Here is an 11,211-nt window from a genome sequence, read left to right as displayed (position 1 = left end):
CTTGTTTGCCCCATTGACAGATGAGCGCCCTCTTCTGGCAGAACAGCGCAGAATGCACGACTGGAAAAAATATCACCCATGTACGAATTAACATACAGGCAAAAAAGAGAATACTAATTACCTGTGCTACGTCCAATTTATCCCCTCTATGCTAAGCAATAAAGAAAATAAAAAAAAAAAAAAAGAGGAACGCATTGTTTTTTTTTTCCAACCCCCCCTTACACGCAACAATTGGTACTGAATCATGTATATGCCATTTTTTAGCATACTAACAAAAAACGCCTTATTTTTTAAGACACCTCTTGGATCAAAAAATAAAAATTTATGCAACTTTGTCAAATGCAAAATTAGCACAAACTCGATAACGGAGAAATTAAAACCAAGACAAAACACGCAACTGAAATTACAGCAAATTGGCCGATTAGATAATGTCCTACGTAGTGTGCAAAGAGAAGAAGCTGTAAATAAAAGTGCCTCTCTAGACATATACAGCCTGCCTAACAATTCCTCATTCATGCTAAGGAGTAATGTATGCAAAGAGGATAATGTTAGAAAGGTACTTTATTTTAAGTGGAAAGCCAGAAAGTCCTATAAGAAAAGGGTTATGAATTTACCCTCCACTAAGTCACGAAGAAGATACGCACAAAAGAATAGGTGAGACGGGGGTGGGGAGAGACATATATACGACTGTATAAACAATTCTAAACCAAAAGGAGAGGAAAAAAACCATTTCGGTTAGCCACACCCGTGTCCAGTCCGTGATACCGACAAATTGGATATTACTTACGGTCCATTGCCCCCCCCCCCTGCCCATACGTATATTGCTCCACGTAACTGCATAAAAACAAAGAATTTTCATTTTAATAATTGCCAGTGTGTTAATAAGTCATTACTATAAAAAAAAAAAAGAAAAAGAAAGAAAAAATTTATTTACCCACTTGAATGCATATACATATGTGCACCACTTACACTTGTTTGTACGACGTTCTTTTGAAAAGATCTTTCACGGTGTGTAAATAATGCGGAACATATACACATTCGCGTTTGTGCTTCATTAAATAAGCAGGAACGAACCATATACCCATGCATGTATGTTACACGCGCATGGTGATGCAAATACGCATTTAAAAAAATAACAGTAAACCATAAAATAAAGTTAATTTTTAAAATACTTTTGGTAAAGCATGAATATGCCATGACACGACCTTTCTCATAGACACACATAGAAAAAAAAAAAAAAAAAAAGGTGTTTCTCATAAAAGCTGGTCTTAGATTGGTTGGTCTAATGGCCGCCATTCCCATAAGTAATTAGACTTAATATTATATATTGCACGTTATACACATATATAATATTTCTCCACACATGCTGGTGCATGTTTAATGAATTGCGCGCCTTCCCACCATCGATCGCTCCTTTTTTTATCTTCCAAAAATTTGTAAAAATGTACCACACGCTGAATTTAATTTGTACATAAGTATTTTGCCGTAATGTTGCTAATTTTTCTGAGAATGCGATACGCACTACATCCGTGCTGATGCAATACCTACCACTTGCCTGGATGTAAGGCGCGCCTTTTTGTGGCCTCAAACTGTTTTTCTTCTGCGCCAAATGGAAGCCTATTCACATATAACCACCGCTTACCGCTTACGGCTAAAAACTAAGGGAACTCATCCTGGAGCGCATGGGGATGTAGTATATAAAATCTAAAATATTAAACCCCTTTATAATCCTCTTCACAATCAAATCATACTCCCTCTTTGAGGACTCGTAAATATTGGCGTGTCGTCCGTTCTTAAATATATAAATATTTTTGAGAGGCAATAATCTGTTTTCCTTCACCTCTTGGGAAAGAACATTCAGCAGCGAAATGTTATCATTCAAGGAATGCAAAATGTATATGTTCGCAGGGTTGATGTTATTCTCATTAACCAATTTGTTGAAGTCGAAATCGTATAGTTGTCCCTTCAGTTGATTGTTCAGTAGCCACATAAAAAAGGAAATAAAATAAGTCACCACAGTCTTCTTGTCATACAAATTATTCACGTCACCATTGGCTTTCATTTTTTCTTCATTTATTTTTTTCTGGATATCTTGTAAATTAAAATGAATATTAATTGTTCTTTGGAGATTCAATATGGGCGAGTCAAATATGTACTTGTCTATATATATAATGTCCTCCTGTCCAGCTTTTTTATCACAGCTGTAGGGAATAATATTGTTGATAAATTTCTGCTTAGACTTGCTAACAATTTTGTTCTTATAATGTTTGGACAAAAGTAAAACTAGAAGGTTAGTCGATGATTGCGTATACACATTTACATCATTTAATGCCATTTTATCTTTAAAGTAGATTAAAATGTTGTATATATCTTCTACTCCCCTTTCGTTGAAGTTTTGCATATCTGGGATGAATATATTCGTATCATGATTCACATTTAATTTTTTTAAAATATTTAAAAAGAATAAACATGATTGCCTATTGCCGTTATATCCATGTAGCAGTAAAAACAACTTATTGCTTTTTTTGTTCGACTTTATTAACCAACCTTTTATTTTTCTTGCACTGGGTATTTCCAATTCTTCGTACTTCAAATTGTACATGGCGGGAGAGGCGTTTTCAGACAAATTATAATTGTTCAACACATAGGGATCGTTAACTTGTGACACCAAGCTGTCGCAATTAATGTTTATTAAATATAAAAGGAAAAAAATAAAATACTTTTTTATAAAGACATTTTTTATATATAAAAATAGCTTATTAATAACATCGTGGAATGTTTTGCTCAGTACATCCTTACTCGTATTTAAACATCTAAATACTTCTCTTTTCATTATCTGGGTGTTCGAGTCATACAAGGCATCTTGTATGTATTTATAACACTTGTTCTTCTTGCCATTTTTCTCAATGTACGAAAAAAAATAATTGTTTAATTTGTGTCCTTTTCTGTATAGTACTGAAAGTCTGCTCTTTAGCAGCTTGTTAATGTCAAATATGGCTGAATCATTTGTGTATATTTTAACACCGAAATTGTCCTCAAAAAAAAATATTACTAAACAAAAAAATATGACCAATAATTTCATCTTCCAAGGAGAATTTTCGAACAAACAGGTAGGGCAAGAAAAAAAAAAAATAATAAAATAAAAAAACAGCTACAATTTTACACACATGTAGCCCAAAACAAATAAACAAAAAAAAAAACAACACATAGAAGAATTAACAGGTAGCCTTACCGTTATACAATCTTTCCTTTCACTCATGCGAAGTTAGAAAAACAGGAGAAAGCTTACTTGTCAAAAGAATTCATTTTACAAAAAGCATCTTGTATTATTTTTCTTGCAACAAAAGAGGGTAGGAATGGAAAAGAAAGACAACAATATTTACAACTGCTATTATCATCATAAACAATAATAAAAAGGTGAAAGTGTGGGTGCAGGGGGGAAGGTCATAAACATTTTGTTAATACGTTTCAAGCGATATGTGCCAACATTTGCACAAGTGTTCGCATGTGTGTAGGTAGGCTCATACATAAACGTGCAAAAGGGGTGTAAAACGAGTAAAAGGCGCAAAAAGGTGGGCGCCCTCACACGTGACATACAGGGTGTATATAAAAATTCAAGCAAACATATGCTATGCGCGCAGATACACTGACACACGACCAGGGAACAAGCACGTAGGCAAACGTACGGCTATATACACTCACGTACGCCATAAGGGGCACAGTATTAGTGTGCCATCAGAAGGTACACGCATACTTATGACAAGTTATTCTGAACAAACAAGTTGGCTTTCTTCCGCGTGTGTGGGGGGAAAAAGCTTAATTACTTGCGTTCAGTTATATTAGAGAAAAATAATAAAAAAAAAATACACTTTAATGAATGTATAAAAAAAGCATATGTATATATGTAGTGAATAAATAAACGCACAATATCGTAATATCGCATTGGTACGGCTAAATTTATTTCACTAAATGTTTTTCAATTAAAAAAAAAAAAAAAATGAAACTCAGGTTTAAAAAAAAAAAAAAGGAAAAAAAGAGATTTATTGTAAATTGTACTCATTTCAACCATTCTTAGGTAACCATTTAATCTTCTTTAAAAAGGAATGTGCATACGCGTGAACAGGAACTTTTTTAATGTAACGACCTCTAGGGACGAATATGGGAACATAAAAGAATAAGCGAACGTGCAAAGTGGCAAACGTGTAAAAAGCCCGATAGATAAATAATTGAACAACCAAGTGAAACAAATGTTAAAATAAAATGCCGAAGTCAAACCTTAAAAAATGCCGAAACGAATCTCTTAAAAAAATGACGAAATCAAACGCATAAAAAATGTCAAAAATTAAAACGCTTAAAAAAATGCGTAACATTCAAAGATAGCCTTTTTAATGGTGTGTCATACTTTTTAAACGTATTTTCCCTTTTTCAATTTTTTTTTTTTTTTTTCTTTTACGAATTAACAAGGTCCCACACAAAAATATGTTCAGTTTAAAAAAGTGTAAAAGCGCGCACCTAAGAATAAAACAAGACAACGTATATAACAAACGCGTTAAACATGTACACATAGCATTATTTCGCACATGCAACGAAATTCTTCCCGCAACACTGCTATATAACAACTTCGCACGTTCGTAATTTCGCACTACAGAACAATTGAATTTGCATATATGCAATGTTCCAACTGATGAAGATTCTCAAAATATGCATATAGCATATGACTTCTTTCTGTTGTTCAATTGGAGAAATGAAGGAAGCTGTTTACTTGTGCACATTTGCAATAATGGCAACTGTTGCAGGTTCTCATTGTGATTGTACACCTTTTTAGTGCTCTTCATATTTTACCTTCCGCGGTTTTCTTGTGTCAAAACAAAAGATGTGTATATGAATCATACACGCAGTTAGCAAGCACCGCCCCCAAATTCGTAAATATTTTTAAACACATCACGTGTGATATAAACACACGTTCGGGCACATTTCTTACGTTTTTCGTGAAACTGCACACAGTGGTATAAAAAAAAAAAAAAAAAGAATTGTTCCACAGCAACAAATACAGTTGTTGTACATCCATCATGTCGTAAAATTAAAATGCCAGGTTTGCCTTGCACATAATGTATTACAGCTTTCAAAGGCATACAACGGCACAATTTTTGGTCCATGCTCCAGGAAGAATTTTTTTTTTTTTTCCTCATAAAATAGGTGAATTACAATGCTCCATATGGGGCCTAAAAATGCACAACACGGAAGTAATCACATTTCATGATTAATTTTAGGATGTGTTACTTCCTATATGTACTCCCCCTTTCGGTTCACTTTGCTGTTATTTTATTTCTCTAAATTTTTTGTTTGTTTTTCCCCTCCTGACAATTTGAAGTGGTACGGTTAGTGCTTTTAAAACAGTGAATTTTTTAACTGAGTATCCCTGTGAATAACATCCACTTTGAGGCTCCTAACGCGCCATCTGTTTATGCCTGAACAGGCTGACACAGTTCATGATATATGGAGGGATGCTGGCATTTGTGTACACTTATTCACCGCGCCGCAACATCGGGAAAATACCCACACCATTTTTCCCTATCGGCCCCTTGACAACAAGTGGGCTAAACCCACCCAACGCAAACGATCAATGAGACACAATGCATCATTTAAATTGGCGTAAGTTTCCAACTCGCCATCAATTCAAAAGTGTGCTATTCCACCAGCATATTTCCAAAAGAAAAATTAGCGACACGTGTGAAAGTAAAATAATCACTCTTACCAAAAGTAAAGAGTATGATCATTTGAAAATTTACAAGACTAACATTTACAATGGCTTGTACGAGAATCAAATTTTACAAGGAGTCAAAGTTAGTATTCCATGGCGAAGAAGCCAACAAAGAAATGTCCACAGTTTTATTTATATAGTTTGCTATTTCTTATGTCGTCTAAAAAATGACACTACAATTTTTTGCAGCATATCCCGTTTTTTATTCAATCGGGGTAGCATTCTGCTCCTAAGGAGAGACGTCCCTACATATATAAAAGTATAAGTATAAACATGGTGTGCATTTGTGCCCTTGCTAGGGTATTATACCTACCGATTTGTACACATGCTCCCACGCACATTATCAACATTTTTACTTCATGACAGGTACACGGAGTGGACCCTGAGGGGTACGGAGAAATTGCAATATACTCAGCAAGACAACACTTGCTGTTTTTCTTAAAATTCTTTTTATTAATTCCAGAGGAGCAAGTCAATTTAAAAGTTCTGGACATAAATAAAAAGAAAAAAAAAACAACCTTCCAAGTGCTCTGCAAAACGAAAAAAAGTAAATACGAAATTGTTCCCCGCTGTGAATACTTTTCCAAATGTGGAGGGTGTATATATCAACATATCGATTACAAATTTGAAAGGAAATTAAAAAAAAATCTGTTAATTAGTTTGTGTGAAAAGTATAATATAAATGTGTTATATAGTGGAAAAGACTACCTACAGAATGATCACTACTTTTGTGAGGACGGGGAACAACAACGTGAGGAAGACTTGATCGAGATTTCACAAATAAAGAGGGAGTATACATCTACCGACTTGGACGACGAAGACAACGCTGATGAAACGAATAAAAGTAGTGACATTTGCACCAGTCGGGGATGCACCCCTGAAGAAGCAAGCTGCATACCGAGTCACGAAAGCAACGGTGAACATGGGGACAACCCCAACGCTAAGCATGCGAACTGCACAAGGATGTACGAATTCTTATTTGCAAACGATTACCATTACCGAAATAAATCCTCCATCAACTTATCCGTCACTGATAATTTATCAATAGGCTTCTACAAAAGACACAGCTACGAAATATGCGACGTACACAAATGTCACATTCACGATGAGCATATACAAAATGTGTATGAACAAATTAAAAAGGAAATATTAGACAGTTTTAAAAAAAATCATATTTACGTATTTAACAAAATAAATAACAGTGGCTACCTAAAAAGTGTAGACATCAAATTCAGCAAGAACAACTCTGAAGTACAAATTCTAGTGAGCTTTATTGGCTTTTCCCTAAATGATAAGGCAAAAAAAGCCCTCACAAATATTTCCCTCAACTTAGCCTCCAAAAATACATCCATTAAAGGCATTCTATATAACGTCGAAACGAATAAATTAAAACAAAACAGAAATGAAGTCATTCTATACGGCCAAAACTGCATTTATCATTCCTGTGGGGGGTATATTTATAAATTACGGGCCAACACCTTTTTCCAGCCAAATCAATACCTAAACGAATGCATCGTTCAGATCATTCTTAAATTAGTAAAGAGTTACAAAATAAATGCCAAACAATCTTGCGTATATGACCTTTTCTGTGGGATTGGCTTTTATTCCCTCCTTCTTTCTGATCTATTCGGCCAAGTTATCAGTGTAGATTACTCCATAGATAATATAAAAAACTTAGAAGAAAACGTTAAAATGAATAATGTCAAAAATGTAAAATGCTTCAATTTGAATTTATTTAACCTGCACAATTTGAGGCAAATCAATCTTCACATCAGGAGGTACATTGTCAATTTGGTCAAGCAGAAAAATTCTGACGTGTGTTACCTCTTGAAGGAGAAGCTTCATTCCACGTACGTCTCAGCAAACAGTGAAAGGGCCCTTGTGGAGAACTTGCAGGTTATAACACGATGGGGGGGAAGGCCTATAGTTATGTTCGAGGCTGTGTCCGTGTAACGGCCTGTGGGTATACGTTCGCCCCTTTTTCGTATCTGTGTGTTCATTAAAAAAAAAATGCAGAACCATTCGCTCATGTTACATTTGTGTCCCCTTCCACACTCAGGTTCACTCCCCTTATAGCAACCTTCCAAGTTTTATTTATTCACATTTGAACGAATGGCCCTCCAAAGACGCTAACGGGAATGCTTGCAGTAGCTTGGCCAAAAATGACCACACATATTGTGATGACAATGTTTTGCAAAATGAACAGGATGGAAATTTTCTGACCGTGGTTTCGAACAAAGTAGACGAAGCATCCTACTCGTCTAGAGGTAAAAACAAAACAGGAAAACGAATGGGGAAAAGCGATTCATGGCAGAACGAAGGAGGACGGGGTAGAGCCAGAAAATGAGAGACATACTTCACCACCACAATTATTCCACCTCTCTTTTTTTAATCCTTTTACTTGCTCTCGCAGAATTTGTTATTCCAGTACCCGACTTGGTGATCATTAACCCTCCAAGGAAGGGGTGCGAAAAAGTAAGAAACAAAAGGGGGAGGCACAGATGGATACATCAAAGCAACTTAACAAGTTTGCTAACCCGTTAACCCACCAACTGCGCTACGTCAACACGTTTCCATCTTCCCGCGCGCACATCATAGGTGTTCAGAAGATGGCTAAGAGGGCTCTGCTGTCGGTACATCATTTACATATCATGCAATATGAACAGCCAGTTTCGGGACATCAATCATTTGACCAACTTGGGGTAGGCAACATTACTCATTTAGCAGTAGCACACAAGGCGTTTCACATATTATTTTACTTCATCCCTTTTTTTTACCCCTTTTTTTTTTTTTATGCTCACATTTCCCTGCACAGCTACATGGTCAAGGAAATCATTCCACTGGATACGTTCCCACGAACTCCTCATTTCGAGACAGTTGCTCTCTTAGAGTTCGATTTTAATCGAGTAAGGAAAAAAAAAAAAAACAAAGGTCTTATGTTAATCGAGTTGCATGGCTGACGCGAAATAATGTACCTTTCGATTAAAATGTGCATATTATTGTGCCTACCCAATCGCATGTGTGCATACTCATCATCACACGTATACACAACACATTTGCAATTTTTTTTTTTCTAGAGGGTAGACAATGAACAAAGGCAGATAATGGAATTTGAACTAAACGAAATGAAAAGAAATAGAAATAGAAAAAGAAAAAAGTAAAAAAAAAAAAAAAAAGGGTAAAATTTTTCAATTTTTTTTTAAAACTGTGGTTATACGTGTCTGCATGTGTATATGTAACATATATGCACAAGCGTATACGTATACATATACAAGAATACACATTAATTGAAGTTTGGGGGAAACAAATAATTGTTTAATTAATGCATAAAATAATCGTATTTGTATATCGTTATAAAAAAAAAGAAAAAATATAAAAAAAAAAGGAATAACATATGGGGCATCTGTGTACAGGAACTTTTGCATAAAATATTTGTGGGGAATACATATACGACGTTTTTTTTTTTTTTTTTTTTTTTTTTCTTCTTTCCTTTCGTTTTGAAACAAATTTTGTTCATGTAAATAACTCCCGACTTGGCAACAGGGTGTAACTGTATGGCTGTGCTTACATAACTCCGTTACACTTTTGTCACCATTTGTCGCCACTCATTAACAAGCTAGTGTAACTTCGTTTATCTTTCCTGCTTGCCCCGCTTATCAACATTTCCCCACAGCGGACATACACCCGTTCTAAATCTTTTCATACTCTATTTTACCTTCCAACTTTTTGGCCTCATTAATCTTTCGAGCGGCTTTGTAAAAATCCTCCTCAATGACGTAATCACGCATAGACCGGATCGCAAACATGCCTGCTTCTGTGCACACATTTCTGAGGTCGGCTCCATTGAAGCCGTCACACAATCTGCAAACCGATTCGTAATCTATATCCCCTAATTTCGTCATTTTATTGGCGTGAATTTTTAAAATTTCAATTCTTGCAGTTTCATTCGGTAAAGGAATTTCAATTTTTCTATCTAATCTACCAGGTCTAATTAATGCTGGGTCTAGCACATCTGGTCTGTTGGTAGCCATAATAATTTTGACATTTCCTAATTCTTCAAAACCGTCTAAATGATTTAATAATTCCATGAGCGTTCTTTGAATTTCTCTGTCTGCGGAGGTACCTTGAGAAAATCTTCTACCTCCTATGGCATCAATTTCGTCCATAAAAATTATACACGGTTGGTGTTCTTTTGCATAGGTGAACATTTCTCTAATAATTCTTGCACTCTCACCAATATACTTATCTACAATAGCTGAAACTACTATTCTCATAAAATTACAATTAATATTTGATGCCATAGCTCTGGCTAGTAAAGTTTTTCCTGTCCCTGGTGGACCATACAGTAGCACCCCCTTGGGGGTTTTAATTCCTACCCTCTTAAATAAAAAGGGGTTAAGTATTGGTAACTCTACCACTTCCCTCATTTGTCTTATTTGTTCACTTAATCCTCCTATTTGATTGTAATTCACTTTACTTTTGCTATTTTCACTTTTATCTATATCACTAATCATGTTAAATACTAATGGGTCTACTTCACATGGCAGTTTTTTCATAACCGTGAGTGTCGTCATGTCTAATGACACCCTCGTGCCTATGGTTAATTTTGATTTATCTATTTTGGACTTGCATCCTACCACATATCTAGGCCCACTTGATGCCTTCACTATAAATTTATCATCTTCTAACTGTTTCAACACTTGGCCTATTATTTGGCCTACACTTTGCAGTGCCTTCAAGTTATCTTCAGTCTTTTCGTATACTTTATTTTGCTCTTTTATATCTAATCTCAGATTCTTCACTTGGCTTTCTATTTCCCTGTGCTCTATCACTTTCTTTACGTACAGTTTGATGCTTTCTTTGTTATCCATTCTGACTGCCGGGGAGGGGAAGTGGGAACAGCGTCATGGTGTGTACAACATACAATGGCTTCTTTTCGCAGGTTCTGAAAGAACCAGTGAACAAACGCCTTGGAGCATGCCGCACAACAGCCGATGGTGCAAATCAATCAGCACAAATGGCTACTCAAGACATATAAACTCATGTAAAACGTGGGGCACATACATGTAAGTAATCTTTCCGCTCTCTAACCTCATAACTTCATTGATTGTTTATCCTCCTTCACTTTTGTGCGCCCCCTTATTGTATAAAGGCGAAAAGGTGGTGTGTGTATGTGTGGAGGGGAAAACTACTGCGCAGGGCGGTTCTTCTACTGTTTGGCGGTAACGTTTATGCTATTGCAAATGTGCTTCCGTTATGGACCCCTCGTTCATTTCTCCCTAAGACTTCTCTGCAACTTTTCCTTTTTCCCTCTTTTCCTCCGTGTTTCTTTTCCTTTGTTGCCTCCTTCCCTTTTATTACTTGTTAATGCTTACTCCTTATTTTTGGTTGACTTTGTTGTTTTTTTCCCACTGTTTTCTTGTATTTATTATTTTTTTTTTTTTTTTTTT

General features: G+C 35.7%; 4 protein-coding genes across 4 annotated transcripts; 2 read left to right on the top strand and 2 right to left on the bottom strand.

Moving 5' to 3' along the window:
* Positions 1–244: 244 nt before the first annotated feature.
* AK88_00261 (uncharacterized protein) lies at positions 245–658 on the top strand (the record flags this gene model as incomplete). Its single annotated transcript, XM_012477912.1, has 1 exon — positions 245–658. One exon carries the CDS (start codon positions 245–247, stop codon positions 656–658), a length of 414 nt encoding a protein of 137 aa, XP_012333335.1.
* Positions 659–1,651: 993 nt separating this feature from the next.
* On the bottom strand, positions 1,652–3,082 carry AK88_00260 (uncharacterized protein; the record flags this gene model as incomplete). Its single annotated transcript, XM_012477911.1, has 1 exon — positions 1,652–3,082. The coding sequence occupies one exon, from the start codon at positions 3,080–3,082 to the stop codon at positions 1,652–1,654; it is 1,431 nt and encodes a 476-aa protein (XP_012333334.1).
* Positions 3,083–5,633: 2,551 nt separating this feature from the next.
* On the top strand, positions 5,634–8,922 carry AK88_00259 (uncharacterized protein; the record flags this gene model as incomplete). The annotated part of the gene is made up of 7 exons (XM_012477910.1): positions 5,634–5,843; positions 6,128–7,657; positions 7,821–8,028; positions 8,175–8,236; positions 8,360–8,463; positions 8,577–8,667; positions 8,839–8,922. 7 exons carry the CDS (start codon positions 5,634–5,636, stop codon positions 8,920–8,922), a joined length of 2,289 nt encoding a protein of 762 aa, XP_012333333.1.
* A 528-nt stretch (positions 8,923–9,450) lies between these two features.
* AK88_00258 (uncharacterized protein) lies at positions 9,451–10,632 on the bottom strand (the record flags this gene model as incomplete). Its single annotated transcript, XM_012477909.1, has 1 exon — positions 9,451–10,632. The coding sequence occupies one exon, from the start codon at positions 10,630–10,632 to the stop codon at positions 9,451–9,453; it is 1,182 nt and encodes a 393-aa protein (XP_012333332.1).
* Positions 10,633–11,211: the final 579 nt, after the last annotated feature.

Source organism: Plasmodium fragile (assembly GCF_000956335.1).
Source record: "Plasmodium fragile strain nilgiri unplaced genomic scaffold supercont1.2, whole genome shotgun sequence".
Taxonomy (NCBI): domain Eukaryota; phylum Apicomplexa; class Aconoidasida; order Haemosporida; family Plasmodiidae; genus Plasmodium; species Plasmodium fragile.
The sequence above is the reverse complement of the archived record's forward strand: the minus strand, read 5'-3'. Positions and strand labels throughout refer to the sequence as shown.